The sequence below is a fragment of the Corylus avellana genome, chromosome ca2, assembly GCF_901000735.1.
Source record: "Corylus avellana chromosome ca2, CavTom2PMs-1.0".
Classification (NCBI taxonomy): domain Eukaryota; kingdom Viridiplantae; phylum Streptophyta; class Magnoliopsida; order Fagales; family Betulaceae; genus Corylus; species Corylus avellana.
In genome coordinates, this window is record NC_081542.1 from 10,312,964 (window position 1) to 10,330,306 (window position 17,343).

At 35.1% G+C, this 17,343-nt stretch overlaps 1 protein-coding gene across 1 annotated transcript; it reads right to left on the reverse strand.

Moving 5' to 3' along the window:
• Positions 1-255: 255 nt before the first annotated feature.
• Positions 256-13,703, reverse strand: LOC132170330 (zinc finger CCCH domain-containing protein ZFN-like). Its single transcript, XM_059581270.1, has 7 exons — positions 13,328-13,703; positions 11,403-11,560; positions 10,482-10,544; positions 4,669-4,788; positions 4,076-4,366; positions 2,366-2,695; positions 256-878 (listed from the first exon to the last, which is right to left on the reverse strand). Exons 1-7 carry the CDS (start codon positions 13,419-13,421, stop codon positions 597-599), a joined length of 1,338 nt encoding a protein of 445 aa, XP_059437253.1. The 5' UTR covers positions 13,422-13,703; the 3' UTR covers positions 256-596.
• Between the last annotated feature and the right edge of the window lie 3,640 nt (positions 13,704-17,343).

A 17,343-nucleotide genomic window follows, 5' to 3' on the forward strand; every position in this document is an offset into this window, starting at 1 on the left:
GGAAAAAAAAATACTTAACTCCAACCGGAATCATTATTGTGTATGAAAAGAACGGAAGTGGATATTAAAGGACTCTTGCAGAATTCACTGAAATAGTAGCAGTAGTAACAAGAAGCTGAAGATTGGGACATGATGATAATAATGATTACAATGAAGTAAATATCCATGCAAAACAGACGGCAGAAATTTAAGCATTGTGAGAAAGCAGGACGTGCAGACATTTCAAACCTGGCCTGGGCGACCACAATGAAGAAGATTCAAGGGAAAGCCAGAATGAGGCTATCAAAACTTGCAAAAAAAAAATGTTTTACATAAAGTACAGGGAAAAAAAAATTACACATTAAAATCAGAAAGATCAGCTTTCGGGCAGATGAAATGTTCACATTGGATTTTACCATATGTGACAATATTTGCAGATTTTATACAATGCAGTGATATGAAATTCAGGAGAGTCAAGTCTGTCAACTTGAATCCACTTTCAGCAGAACAGAATCGACTTGACATGAACTCTGTACATCTCCAGCAATGGGAAATGAATTTACAGATAACTCTTGTTTAACCTTCAAAAGATTGTAAAAAGTAAATAACTCATGTCTTCAGCCTTCTGTGTCAATATTATCGTCCCCAGAAGGCATCTGTCTAGCCTCTGATAGTGAAAGTCGCCTGGGCTTTGCCGAGCCTGCTTCAACAAGTGCTTCTGATGACAAATTTAATGCAGCAGTTCCTGATGATGACCCCAGCAAACGTCGGACAGGGGCATCAGCCGAAGATGATGCAGACATATTATATGTGAAAATTCCCATAGGGTGATCAAACTTGCAACTTGGACCAAATTTGCAGATTCCATAACGAGAATAGAAGATGCATATAGGCTCTCCCTGTTAGAAATAAAAGAGTGACTCCCATCAATAACCATTAAAATAATCAAAGTTGTACTACAGCACAGACAAACATGTATGAAACAACCTAAAAAAAGGGAGATGGAAGTTCACAAAACCATTTTTGACTTTGGACTAGAAGTCTCTCCCAACAAATAAACGCAATTTTTCACACTATACACTAACAAATCAAAAAGAAGTTTCCAAGAAGAAGGATTAAGGGAACAAGAAAAATCCAGTTCAAGCTACAATTAGGAACACACATACAATCTGAAAAACCTTCCACCCTAAGGTGCCCAATTGGCCTATATAACAATCGAAGACTAGGAACTCGTTTAAGATGGTGAAGAATAGGAATCACAACATCCCAATGTGAGACCCTAGGAGCTCCCAATAATTGACTCACTATTTTTACTACATATGAGATATATGGTCTAGTGACAATGAGATAATTCAGTATTTTAACAAGACAACAATGCCTTCCTGCATCTCCAAATAGCTACCTTCCATCATTCAATAGTTCATGATTTGGATCTGTAGGAGCATTAATAGGTTGACATATGAAAAGGCGTTTTTAACATCCAGTTGAGATAATGGCTAGTTAAAATTAGAAGCAATAGAAATTAACACCCAAAGATCTTGGCAATTGGAGTAAAGGTATCCTCAAAATCAATGCCATAGGTTTTAATCATGACTTCAAACGTTTCATAGAATCATCAAAACTAAATTTTGTTGCATATATACATTTGCATCGAACGATCTATTTCCCAGAAGGCAGTGGAACAAGATCTCACATCCCATTATGATGGAGGGCATAATAGGTTACAATTATAAGACACAATCAGGAATACTAAGAACATCATTAGAATAGCTGCAATGAGTTTACTTTTCTTTATGTTATTCTCACATTTATCATAATTGCAACTTTACAAAATATTCTAAGGCTTTAGGCATGGTAGAGAGGATTGAAGGGCTGTTTCAAAATTTATGAATGCTTAAAACATTATGAGTGTTATACATTCAGGTATAAGGCTTTAAGCATAGGTGTAATGCAAGAGACAAGCTGCAACAAAGTTAAGCTACTGGACTTCACAACAAAGCACATCCATCACACAATCATGTGAAGGCTGGACAAAGGCCTCAAACAGATCATATTCAATTTGCAAAGCCCAACTAGTAATTGCCTTACATAATGGTTAGAATTATCTGCAAATTGTTGTGTTTGTGATTTCCAAATATGATTTTAATAATTCAAAGAAAAGGAAGCAAAGATGCCATAACAATTCAAATCGAATAAGGTTTAAACACTAAAACAACCAAGAAGCCAATTCCATGCCACTTTCAAGGCCTCATGAAGTCAAATATCTGTTGCATCTTCAAGGAAACTTCTGAAGTAAACAATAAACAAAGACTGAAGACACTTGACATAATCTAAAATACTGATAATGAAATAGAAGATAGAAGTGTGCACTGATAAGATAACTCACCGGACGTAAAGGAAGGCCTATGGGACTCAAGACACAGTCTGGAGCAGGAATTAGTCTTTCTCTAGGATGATGGAACCGACAAACTGCACCAAACTTACAATCACCAGTCTTCATGTAAAACTGGCATTCTGGCTGGCCAGGTCTCTCAGGAAATACATTTTCCCTTTGCAATGCATAGAACCCTACAGGGACAGAGCCTGAACGAAATGGAGAAAATGTCCCTTGAGATCCTGCATTAGCTGGTTCACCCTGGCGTGAAGTTCCATAAATCTGACTGTTTCCCAATGATTGCTGCTGGGTCTCTGAAGATGAGACTGATCCAAGCTGACCCTGGAAAGATACCATCCCATAATCATGTTGGAAATAGTCAGTGCTCACAAGTTTCATGACACACGTTAAAAAAAATAAAAATCCTACCAAAAGTTACTAATCGTCTGGATGTCATGGAAATGTAACTTAGCTGTCATGGAAATTTAACTTAGCTGTCATAGGCTACTGCAGCTATTAACACAAATTAACCTAATGGCCACCAACATGTACTTGGATCAATCCCTAAATAAAATAAGACCTAGAAGTTTAACTAAATGAAAATAACTCATCTTTACTGACAGGAACAATTCAAATAAATACTAACTTTCATAAAAATCACATGTACTTATCTCCTGGTATATCAACTTCTACCGGATCCATAAGATAATAAAAGATTTGTTGGTGGTTCACCTAAGAGATCCAACAGAAACTTCTGATGGGAGTAAACTTTTCAGCTTTTAGGGTGGCCTAAAATTTCTAGCACTTCATACACGATTGTGAATTCAACATGTGTGGTTTCACATACTTTGGCTGATTCACAAAACTTTTGAAGTTCATTTTCCTTTTGATAAGGACCACATTGATGCATCCAAATCGGTTTGCTGAGAAAATATGGAGAGAAAGAGAAGGCTATTTCAATAATACATAGCCTACCTCAATTTCTATTACACATGTTGAAAAATATATCAAACTGACTAAAATACCCATGTGCACCAAACTGACCAAAATACCAATATAACAAAATCCCAACAAACTCTTCTAACAAAGCAAAAAGCCTAAAACCTAGGCATTTAGTGTTAAAATAAAAATTAAATGATTAAATTCATTACTTTCTATTAGCTTAAACACTGGCACAAGTGATGATTTAACACCAAGTACCTAGGTGTGCGAGTAACATTGATCCAAAATTTAATGCAACTTTCCCTTGAATAAAATAATATAATTGACATGGAAATTAAAAGCCCTCAATTGTATCCTTCGTTCCCATAACTTCCATCTGATGAGTAGCATCTCACAACTTCCACCATCGCCAGCACCTCTCCTTGCAACAAATAACAACTCCACCATAGTTGCTGTCACCCCACCACAACCAACTTACGTTAGGATTCAGATGCAGCACCAACCCAGATGCAACATAAAGACTTGAGTTCCAGCCACCCATTCCTTTTCTCCCAATTGGAGAGAAAATGTATAACCCTATAGGCCCCACATAAATCATTTCTCTCCACATTTTCCATTTAATAACCAACAAATGTAAGAAAAATATTCCCCCCACGACCCCCTTAATTCTTTTTCTTTTCCCTTCCCACCAATCAGCTTACCTAGTTTAGTTGTAAATGTAAACGAGTATGCAAAACGTGAATCATAGCATTTTGTAGGAAAGGGTGCAGAAATGCTTACACTGTATGCATTCCACCCAGGAACTGACACCACTCCCTGAGGCAGAAGCATTGGTGCATAACTCGAAGGTCCTTGCCAGCGTGGACTAGGAATAAAAGATGCTCTTGACCAGTTTGTAACTCCTCCAGGGTATGACTGCTGACCAGGAGTAGTTGGAGACTGAACAGTTGGATAAACAGAAGAACCACTTAACGAAACCATCATATTAGTTGGTTGAGGATGGTGGAATTTACAAGTGCTTCCAAACTTGCATTGCCCAGTTCTTAGATAATAGGCACATTCAGTCTCATTCTGCATGCAGAAAACACAAAAGAAGAAATAAGAACATAAAGTTCATCCACTCTGAGAAGCAGAGATATAACTAGAAAGGAGCAATTCTCATTTCAGACGTTTAATGGGTACTTACAGGGCTACAACATGCTTGAAATAAAAGGCCAAAATATGTGAACAATTTCAGAATAAATTTTCCAGTAATGAGTCAGTTACGCAGCTGATGTGGACCCAATACAGATAAAAACAAGAATGAGGCAGAAGCTGATAACTAATTGTACAAAGTCATACTTATATGAGTGAAAGGAAGATATTAAGTTTACCGGGCGAAGTGGATAGCCTAAAATATTTAACGAAACTCTTCCAGCAACCCCAGCCTTGTCTCTAGGATGATCAAACTTGCATGTGGCTCCAAACTTGCAAGTTCCTGTCTTTAAGTAGTACTATAGAACAGATCAAAGCAGAATATTAGTTGGCCAAACGATACAAGGAAATTGAATATCTAACACATTTTAAAGCCACAAGACTCACATGGATAGGGCAAGTTCTGCAAACAAAATCTAGAGAAATTGCATAAAATTATCAACTATCTAACCCAACTCAGATTTGGAGTACAATTGGTCTCCTATACAAAATTGATTGATACACAAGCCCAGAGTCTCCTGATATTTAAACATGGGTGTAAAGTAAGTTAAATTTCTTTATGAAGATCTTCAATAGATAACAATCAAGGTACTATTTCAAAAGAAGTAATGGGCTAAAGTAAATGAAAAAAGCAATATAGCAAGAGAAAACTTTTGCTATGTACAGTTTTCCCCATTGCGTGTGAGCAGATTTTCATTTAGCCTTACCAGATAAATCTCACCTAGTGTCCAACATCCAGCAGGCAAAATCTCTTTTTAATCCTGCCAGAAGGCAAGCCTAGTTCATCATATCTTTTTAGATATTTATATACAAAATGGAGGAAAAAGAAAACAGATAATAAGCCTTGACTTCATCAGAAACAACTTATCCATCTGGATGAGTATTATCATACATTAACCGAGATGAGTAAAATTTTTCAATCAAAAGTGACCAAGAAATTCAATATCCACAGTTGATTAGTAGTCACAATTAAAACTGGTGGACTAAGCACTCCAATCAATGAGTGCTTAGCGTTGTGGATGGTGTTTATAAAATCATCTCTAAAGTCCTAACAAACAGGCTGAAAACGGTGTTGGAGAAAATTGTTTCCAGGTCTCAAAATACACTCATCGGGGGGGGGGGATCCCAATGTGCTCAATAAATTGGCCCTAGAGAAGTCATACAATCATGTTAAATGGGAGTCCGAGGAGATGTAGCTTTAGGAAAAAATGGAAAGCATGGATAGATCACTATATTTCGACGGTGTGTTTCTCCATTCTTGTTAATGGATCTCCCTCCGGTTTCTTTAGTAGGTCCCATGGCCTGAGCCAAGGGATCCTTTATCTCCTCAATTGTTCATGGTTGTCATGGAGGCTTTGAGTAGGATGGTGTTTGCCACAGTAGATAGGGAGTTCTTATAAGGTTTTTCAGTGGGGTCAAGGAATAATGGTGAGCATCTAGTGTCTCATCTTTTATTTGTGGATGATACATTGATCTTTTGTGAGGCAAATCATGAACATTTTTATCATTTGCGTTGTCTCTTCTTATGTTTTAAATCAGTTTCAGGGTTGAAGATTAACTTATCTAAATCGGAGTTAGTCCCAATTGGTAATGTGAATGATGTAGGAGGTATGGCTCATATCCTTGGTTTTAGGGTGGCCTCTTTGCCAATGACATATTTAGGTCTTCCTTTGGGAGCTCATATAAGACTGAATCAATATGGAATTGTATTGCTAAGAAAATAGAACACCATTTGGTTGGTTGGAAGATGTTTTATTTATCTAAGGGTGGTAGGTTGACACTAATTAAAAGCACTCTCTCCAATCTTTCTACTTATTATTTGTCCCTTTTCCCCATCCCCTTTTCAAGGGATTTCTTGTGGGGCTAGCTAGTGACGAGTTCAAGTTCAATTTCGTCAATTGGTCGAAGACTTGTTCTCTAACGTGCCCTGGTGGCTTGGGCTTTATGCCCTTGAAGGCAACTTTTCTAGAATTGTTCAATATTACTCGCGGTAAGGAGCTTGATTGCCAAATCATATGTAGTTTTCCAACGACAATCTTCGGTGGAATATATTATTTACCAGACCAGTGCATGATTGGGAGGTGGACTTGGTCACTTCGTTCTTTGATCTTTTGTACTCTCTCATGTTGAGACAAGGTGGTGGGGATAAAATTTGTTGGATCCCCTCCAAAAGGTGAGCATCTGAAGTAAAATATTTTTATCATGTGCTTTGCACTCCCACTGGAACCTCATTTCCTAGGAGGAGCATTTAGATTTTTTTTTTTTAATGACAGAAAACCCCCAAAGGCAAAGCCACTTCGTGTACCCACCCTTGAAGGATAAACCCTATACCCGTGTAATGCACCCCCACCACATGGATCAGTTAAATCTAGCTTTCACCGTGAGTGTGACTCCAAGGAGTTGTTTGCACCCAATAAATTCAAATCTTAGACTTGATGATTTTGCCACCAAAGTCTAAGGACTTCACCACTTGAGCGTTGGGGTTAGGAGCATTTAGAGTTATACAGCTCCTTCGAGAGTGCAAGTCTTTACGTGGACAGTGGTACTAGAGAAGATCTTAACTTTGGATAACTCGAGGAAGAGGAACGTCATAGTGGCGGATTGGTGATGTATCTGCAAGAGGAGTGGAGATACCATATATCATCTTCTTCAAAACTGTGTAGTGAGAGAATTATGGGTTTGATCTTCTGTCTTTTTGTTTTAGAGTGGGTCATGCCTAGAAGGGCGGTGAAGTTGTTGGCTAGCTAGAGAGGTCAGTTGAGAAACCATAACATTATAGAAGCTTGGAGGATGGCCCCTCTACGCTTAATGTGGTGCATCGGAAAAAAGGGTGGAACGCGAGGAGCTTTGTAAATTACGAGATTACGGTGGCTGAACTAAAGACCCTTATGTTCGAATCCCTTTATGCATGGTTGGTGGCATACAAAAGTCCTCACTTTCTAGTTTTACTAAATTTTTGGACTTGTGTTATTCTTTTTCTCCCTAATTGGGGGATCTCTCTTAGTGTACTCGGGTTACGCTCTTCTACGCTTTCAATGAGATTGATTTACTTATAAAAAAAAAAAAAAAAAAAAATTGTAAATAACATTAGCCAATCAACTCAACAACCAGGACAGGTCTTGTACTCTGTGAAAAAGTTCCTATTCAGCGAAACAAGATTAAGATGCAAAGACATAACCAAAGTGATAACAAGTACATCATCAACATCTGAAAGAGTACCCAAAATCATAACATCCAACTGGCACCAAATCTGCCAGATTACCCGTTACCATCACAATCCATAATGTGGTGTGGCTTGAAAAGATATATAAGCATGTTCACGACTTCATGTCAAAATCAATGAGTTTTCTCATAAATTATTAATTGTACACACACACACATAAATATATTACACGTGCACGCACACATACACAAATTAATGGCACATTAAAATCAAGTAACATTCTAGAAATAACCTTAGTTTCGTTATTATAAGATTACCATAAACTTTTCCTCAACTCCAACACTCTCATATCCATACCATTTACCCCCTATATGTACGTTAAATTACAATTTTTATCTAAAAGTGATCGTATAATTCCAATTCTTTTGTCAAAAATATAAAAAAGGTCAATATCATCAATTACATTTCCGATTGATAGAATCCTCTCACACATACCAAAGTGTAATTTTGGACAATACAAGAGAGGTCAATATATTTTTAACCTAAATCCAAGGGAAGTGACTATTTTGCCCATTTTTATTTCCCATGAACATATTACTTATTTAGAAAAAAAAAAAAAAAAATCCTGCAAAGAGCATCTACGAAGAAACTCTCAAAATCCAGAAAAACATGCATACATGTCATCTGAAATTTTTCTTTACAATTTCCCGCAAAAAAAGATTTATGTTCCATGTTCACGCAATAAGGTACCCGATTGACCACCACAAGATCCTTAATTCAATAAAAATACTTGCATCTTTTCATGGATTCCACTCATGCAGTTCTGTTAAATATATTCTGAATGCACCTTAACTACAATACACATTTTCTCACAACCCCTACAATAAATAACACCTCGCTCTCTCCTACCAACATATATGATTTTCATTTCCTATTTTCCTCATATCGGGAATGCTATTTTGGAAATTCCACTTGTTTAACAAAATACAAAGCCAACCTAAGAGAAGGAGACTTTTCCTTTGCATGTGTCTATTTGTGCATGCTCCATCTGTTTAGACCTTCTAGCTTTCTTAATTTAAAGCATCTATCCTAACAGCTCATGCTAGTAGGTGGGGTGTCCTAACAAGAACAGATACCCATAATCAAGCACACGCCCAACTGAGGTGGATTTCCTTAATGCCTTTCTCACCAAAACTGAGACAAAGATAAATAGTCTTGGAATGTGGAGCCAAAGAACAAACAAATAGGGTTCTAATGCCATGTTAGAGCATCCAACCAAAAAACTTGTTTTCTAGTAGTGTAATTCCCCGGTCCCATATTGGGAAGATGAGTAGTCCACAGAGTGGTGGCTTAGAAAGACATTCATAGGTACTAGGTCCTACATTGCTCACTTACCAAATGAAAATAGACTTTATAAGTGATTCTAAAGAAGCTCTAAATTGACTAGTCTTTTTGGGATAATAACACAGATGTAAGTAGCACTTTTCTATGGGTCATTACAAGTAGGTGGAGAGACCTAACAAGAACTTATCCCATCATCAAGCATTCGCCCAACCAATGTAGGATTTCCTTAACATTATCACTAGGGCTTCTTTGAAACAAATTAGATTAAGACACCATTTCAATAGAATGTCAACTTCACATCAATTTGTACCTTTTATTAGTGTTGAATTATCAGTTATCTCGAAAGTTTAAGCTAATGAGAAATGGTGAATTTAATTAATATTCTAACACTTAGAATCAATTTGTGGAGAGGTAAGAAGAAAACATTGCAACACATACTACATGTGACGTGCTAATTAAGTCTCTCTTGCAAAAGATAGGCTTTATTCATGAGTCATGACAAAGCTAATAGAATGACTTGTGATAATCAAGCTTTACATTTAGTCAAACAACCTAGCATTTAATGAGCCAAAAAAAAAGTGAAGTTAATATCAACTTTTAATGGAAAACATAATAAAATTATGAAGTCAATTTGGGATTTTTTTTCCCCCTAAGGGCTTAGGAAAACTTCTAAGATTTATGTAACAAGCTGGGTATGACAAATATCTAAGCCCCAGGTTGGAAAAGTATTGAGGACTAAACGAGGTAATTCTAATTCCTAATCCCCCCACCCCTCCTCTCTCTCTCTCTCTCTCTTTGACAGGGCCTATACCAATTTTCTAGCTTTATTTTTTTTTATTAATAATTCAATCTTATTAGAAAGCGCAAAAGGGCACAACTCAAGCACACAAGAAACATACAAAAGAGACCCCCAATTAGGGAAGAACTAGAAGAACACAAATCCATAAGTTCTAAAAAACTAGAAAGACGAGGTTGTGAGCCACCACCCAAATATAAAGATATTGGGCATAATAGTTTTTAACTCCAACACCGACCTCTCACAATTTTCGAAGGTCCGAGCATTACATTCTCTCAAAATACATCACATTAAGCATAGAGGAGCCAGCCTCCAGGTTTCTAAACTACAACTACTTCTAAACTGACCTCTCCAGCTAGGCAACAACTCCACCACCAATTGGGGCATGACCCACTCTAATCCAAAAAGACAGTAAATCTAGCCACTTTGCACTGGAGCAGAAGATGATCTATGGTCTCCTCGCTGTTCTTACACCTGCAGCATCAATCCATCACCATGACATGTCTCTTTCTCACGTTATCCAAAGTACCAATTTTCTAGTTTTCTTGCCAAGATTATTGCTTATGTATACAACTAGGCCAAATTTTAGAACTAATTTTACAATGAAGTAGATCATTTCATGTCAATACTGAGTATGTAGAGCATACAAATGAAAGAAGCACTTATGTCAATCTTATGGGAATACATGCCTGACATTCTGGTTGCCCTATTCTTTCAGGAAACTCCCCCTTCATCCTTGCAGTGGCAATAGCCTAGAATAAAATATAATGTAGTTAGTTAAGTTCAAAAAACAAAAATCAGGTCAACGAAAAATATTATAACATGAGATTCAATCTTCTCATGGAATGGATTCGACAACAAATAACACTAGTATAACTGAGCAAAAATGTATATGAAGTTTACTAGCTGAGTAAAAACTTACATGAAGTACACTTTTTTCTTTTTTTTTTTATAAGTAATAATCCAATATTATTTAAAGCATAAAGCGCTCCTAAGTACACAGAAAGTAAATCAAAGGAATGTATTTTTTTTTTTTTTTAGTACACTAAAGCCAGAGGAGCATGTAAATGCCTGCTTTTGTAATCTTCCATGTATAAAGAAACATGCTTCACACGCAAAGTCAGCATCTAAACACACTGGTTTGAGTATGTGCAGGAAGTATACTAGCAGAGGAAGCAATGACATTCCTCTCATTTCCTACCCCTCTTGATTTGAGTGTGCCTAAAAGTTTGACCAAACAATCTACTTGCATCAAGTATATTAACTGTCCTGATCATAATCTAGAGCGCAAAAAAAAAAAAAAAAAAAAAACTATTATAAAGGTATTTTTTACTTTCAGTCAATTTTAGAGGCAGGCAATAAGAAACAAGATGACAAGAGATAAACAAGAATAAAAGAACAAAATCATTTGATAGCAACAACCATAGAGTGCAATGATTCCTGTCTCTACAGCTTAATGCACGTTAACTACCATAAGAGATTCTATGATGATAACTAAAAGGCATCAAAATGGATAACCTAAGAATCTCAAAAAAAAAATATATGAAAGTTATTTCACTTATATATTGTTAAGTTCACAAGAATGTTTCCAACTATGCTGCAGCTCATACCAGCTTCCTGTTAGGAGGATGATTAAATCTACAAGTCGCCCCAAATCTACAGAGGCCAGTTCTTATGTAATAGGAACAATCTGCCTCCCCAGGACGCTCAGGATACAGCCCAGGTTCCATTGGTTCACCTGATATCAAGTTCATTTGCCACATTGCATCTGAAATAACAGTGACGTATAAGTTTATAACATATCTAGTGAGAACTTGCAGACAAAAAGAAAGGAAAATAGTTTCACAGCGTTTATTCATCCAAAATCAATATTCCTGCAATCTCCAAACCTTTGTTTGGCACACTTAGACACCTGAAAGATAAATTATCAGTTCAATTTTATTATGAAGTAAGCAATTTTAACATAACACCACCCCCCAAAAAAAGCAAATATCAAAGGGAAGAGCTAGGAGGTCTAAGTCACATATGATATAATAGTAGGCAAGTAAAAGCCTTCTTTTCTACCTTTCCTATTGGAATTCCTAACTCCCAAAAATAAATAAATAAAGATAAAATTTCTTTAAGTATCTTTCCCATCCCATTTGCATTTATGGGTTAAATCTCTATGTTTCCCGTGCAAAAGGGAAGAAGTACCACTTGGCTATATAGGGAAGAAGAGAAAAAATTTCATTTAATTGCTCTAGATAGAAAGAGGGGAAAAGAACAATATACACAATGCTGCCAGATAAAATATATGCTTCATTCGATTGTAAAGAAAAGGGTGTTAAAAGGAAAGAAAGTCCCAACAATTTCACTATTTAGAACACTGGGCTTCAACAATTACAACTAGACTAAGGCACATCGACAACCATTTAGCTTTATTATTATGAACTTTTCCTTTTCTGATCACACAATCAACATAAATCATAATATTCTAAATTCTAATTCTCTTTTTCATTTTCATTTTTCCTAGCAGTCACATTTGTAGATGCCTATAGGGTCATCATGACTTGCCCTCAATGATTATATATCGTATTCAGAGACTCAAATTTTTTTACTTAATTTAAGTAAGAGGGAGATAATCAAATCTTTAGTAATATATATGATTGAAGAAACACTTCTTATAATTGCCACTTGAATATCTAAAACAAATAATGAACCTTATTGATCAACAAGTAAAAAAAAAAAAAAAACTTATTTTCCTTTCATCAATTGCCACCCCAACCGACTGAACAATAAAATAATATATAATATCCACAAACTGTACATGATTACTAAAATAAAGAACTCTTAAGTTTTACTCATATCAACCAAAAAGAAGGATAAAAAAAAAAATCAAAATTCCATGTTAGTAAATCTCAAACTTATCCTAAAAAAAAAAATAGAACGACAGACAACTAGAACCATTTAGAGGAATCCCAATAAACCTTGTCCAAAATTGAAACATAACAAGAAGATACACAAAAAGAAGAGAATTGCATAACAAATAACAACACAAATGTCAAAATTGATTGAAGTTCGTCTCTGTAATCATGATTCTGCTATACTACTCTATAATCCTCGAACAAAAATACTCTAGAATTTAAGTTTAGCAAAGCAAACATATAACCGAAAAAAGCAATTCAATTGCATTAAAGGAAAAGAAGAATCGAAAAAACATGAAGACAATATCAAAAGTAAGGAACACAGACACACACAAAAAAAAAAAAAGTAAAATAGGAATTTTATTTTTTATTTTTTTAATATTCTTCCATATATGAAAACCAAAATTAAGAAAAAAGAAGAAGTTTCAACAATGATGCAAGCAGGGGAAAAGGGCAAAAACGACAATTCACCATCACGAGACAAGCATCAGTCCCAACAACCAATGTAGAGCATTTCCATGCGCAAGTGAATCAGAAACACAACCAGTACCACCGAATTACATTACAGGAAACAACGGCAACAAAAAACAAAAACAAAGCAGGAGTTGTAACGCATGCACATTCAAGGAGACCTTCGTTCAAGGACGACGGTGACATCGAGGCTCCCTCGGTCACGGCCACCGCCGCCGCCGCTCGGGACATCGGAATTCCGGCGTCGAACTCCATCGCTCCATCACCACCGCGGTCTCAGTCTACCACTCCCCACCGCAACTCCCATTACCCCAAATCCAATCCAACCCAACCCAACCCAATCACCACCCACCACCACCACCACTCCAACGCTCCGATCAACCAAAACCAATCACAAAACCAAACCAAACAAGAATTCCGTTAGAGAGAGAGAGAGAGAGAGAGAGGAAGAGAGAGAGACAGAGAGGTAAGAGAGAGAGGAAGCGTTCTCTTCTCCCCTCCACAAAAACGAGAATAAAAACCAACCATCCAACCAGACAAAAGCCCCCTAGTCATCTCTTCCTCGCTTTTTCACCCGCGTTTTTGAGACTGAGAAATACTCCCCCACTCGCGGATCCACTAGAACTCGCTTTCCTACTTGCCACGTTCGCCAAATCAATGATAATTGCGGCTATTTTATTCATTTTTCCCTTGACTTTGAGACTGACAAAACAGATGCTTCGCCACGTGGCCCATTCAAAACGCGAGTGTTGGCGTTTCGAACGGGTTGGGAGTGACGCTGTGGCGGAACCGGATACCAGAAACTCGGACCGCTTCTCTTAACTGCTTTTACTATTTCCAGGTATTTTTTTTCATACATTCCAGATACTACAACTATTCTATTCTCTCTCTCTCTCTGTTTTTTCCTCTCACTTTTTTGTTTTTATTTTGAGATTTTTTTAAAGAAAAAAGATATATAACTTTTTAGAGAATATATGTAATATGTAATTGTGTTATTTAATAAATTAATATATATAATTAATATGATGTGGCTACGAATATTCGTTATTGATTTCTTTTCTTATCTTTATGAGCGTTGATCCAATAGCTTATTTTCATTATCACATTATTAAATTATAAAATAAAATAAAAGTTATATAGCAGACAAAAAAAAAAGATACGTGCCCGTATAAATTTGATTTGTGGTCCACGATCAAGAGCATGGACTATAAAATGTGATTTTCTAAGTTACCAAATGAAATTCAATACATTGTTATACGATTGTTATATAATTGAGATAATATGTGATAATGAAAATTAGACTTTAATTTTTTATTATCATGTCATTATAATTATATGACAGTCGATTTTATAAATAACATTAATCTTTTAATGAAAAAAAAAAAGAAAAAAAAAAGAAAGGATTATCAGAAGTGAGTGGCTATAAAAGCTCTGTTTGTAGTCTCTCATAGCTTGGGCGTAGGCAAGATTCAAAAAACTCATAATTAAGTAACCATCAATATATGATTTAAAAAGCCATTATTATATTTCGTCCTATGAAACTTACTTCCTCAAATCAAGCACTTAAAATCTGTTAATAGATAACGACCTCGTTTTGGTGGATTCAATTCAAGATATGATCTGGGTCCCACCAACTTACCAGTCCAAAAATATGACAATTTTACCCTCTAAGTTCTTGAAACCCTTCCCTCATTTTTCTCTGTTTCAAAATTAGTGTAAACAAGGATTTCTACCCTCCAGCGGCCTCTCACAATCTTAATGATTGTACTGCACAAGGCGGCTTCCTTAGCGGTGGTGAGGCTTTTGTTTGGCAAAGCCTTTCTTTTCTTTTATTATTACTATTCATGCATAATTTTTCAAAAAAATTAACATTAAAATATTATAATTTTTTCACTTTTTATATCACATTATTAATTTTTTATTATTATTCAAATAAAAAAAATCACTACAAAACAAAAATTTTTTATTTTTTTATACCAAATATTCTTACTATTTTTTAAGTCTTCATGGGGTAGTTCATTCGGCTGGGGACCACGCCTTATGAAGCAGATGTCACTAATTCAAATCTCCTCTTGTGTGGACATGTCATAAAATAAAAATTATCTTTTCTATTCCAGCGTCTATGTCAACTTCTACGTTTCTTAAGTGGCTTATTTGACCGCAGATAAATCTCATTCTTATTATGGGTGTATTCGACATTGCGATTTAAAAAATAAAAAGTGTGTTTTAAAGCCAAATCGTAGATAAAGATGTGCTTTTTTAAAAATGCACAATTTTAAAGGTTAAACTACGATTTGAAAGGTCAAGCCGTGATTTTACCAAATACTTAACTGCGTTTGTAAAAATTACGTTTTCAAATTATATATTTTAAAATCATTATTTTTTAAATCGCAAACCCAAACGACCCTACATTCTCACCCTTTTTTTTTTTTTTTTTTTTTCCTTTCTCCCTTTTTACCCCATTTGTAGTGGAAAAGATTCATCTCTCGTTTGCTTGTAATGACTTTTCTTATTTCGACACTTGTATTTTGTTTGCTTTTTTTTGAAATGTAATTTTTAAAAAATTAATAATAATGAAATATCGTGTATGAAAGTTACTTCTATTAAGATGTGGTGTAAAACTTCATCTTACAGCTTTCAATAAAAATTAGACACATCAAGTAAACATACAAATTATAATGGACACGAAAACGCGATATTCTTAATCCAAATTAATTTCATGAACTTTTTCATTCATTCTAATTGAATGCTCAACGTCCACCATCGAGCCCCCAATGTAAAAGTCTCGAAAACTAACCAAGACAATGATTCCAATAGCTTTGTCAAAAGGTATTTGTGAAGAGAAGTGAAATTATTTAGTGTACGTAAAAGATGATATTATTTTTTGGTGTTTCGAGCTAAGATATCTGTTTTTTATTGAAAAGTGCAAAATAATGGATTTGGTTAGGTGCAATCAACGCTATAAGTTAACTTAACTTTTTTATATTTAAAATTAAATTTAAAACATTACAAAAAAATAAATAAAAAAAAGTTATGTGCTCTCCTGATTCGAAGTGAATATTATTTTTTTAAAATAAAACAAAAAAAAAATAGTGACCTTAATTTCTCTCACTTAATTTTTTAAAAATAATATTAATATCGAACCAAGCAGACATTAAGAAAACACTACAAAACACCTATCATTAAAATAAATAATAATAATAATAATAATATGGTACGTTATCTAGAAAAACAGCATTGTCCCAAGAAAACATAAAAAAGCAGAGTTGTTCCATCAAACGTGAAACGAAGTGTTCGTACAAATCGAATGGGAAACAAAATCCGATATGTACGTTCTCAGGCAGCAAATCTAGTTGTGTAGTTGAAAGTACAATTGATACTTTCAATTTGTTCCAAACAACTACGTTTATTCCAAGAACACAAAACTATTAGGACTTGTATATTGAAAAGGAGCCACTTTTTTTCTTCTTCTTCTTCTTCTTTTTTTAAAAAAAAAATGTTATAAAGGGGACCACTTGGGAGGGCAAAGTCCAAATTCTTTTCCTTCTTTCATTTTTTATCTGTTTAATAAGAATTATATATTATTTTGACCTCCCTCAAAATCCACTTGCATACAAGAAAAACACTCTTTTGTTTTTATCATTCTTGAGTTTTCCTTCACATTCTTTTTGATCATGTAAAAAGTATCTAATCCACTAGCTTTGGGGTGTAATAAGGCAACACCTAATTTACTTGTAAAATTACACATTTATTTTTATATATAAACAAGAACTTTTTTTTATACTCGATTGTGAGATTTATTTACTAAATCTTATACTTACGCAATATTGACGACTTGTCAAATTATCTGTTTTAATAGGATTTTTTAAGGGAGGAAGCCAAGAGTCTATTTTGCAATATCATGTTTGATTGAAATGACTGCTCTTAGATAGAAGCTCCAAGCTTATGATTAATGATAATACATGCACACTTTATGATTTTTAGATATCTCATATTTGTCATTTTCACCTTCCGCTTACATTTACTTTAAGTATGTTAGACGAGTTGTGATGCCCCAAAACATCAAACCCTTAAAAAGAGCATTTACTAAAAAGAACCATTTTATTTTAACAATTCATCATGTTCTATTACTTTCAAAGTATTTTAAATACAACCATAAAAGTGCTACTCATTTTGA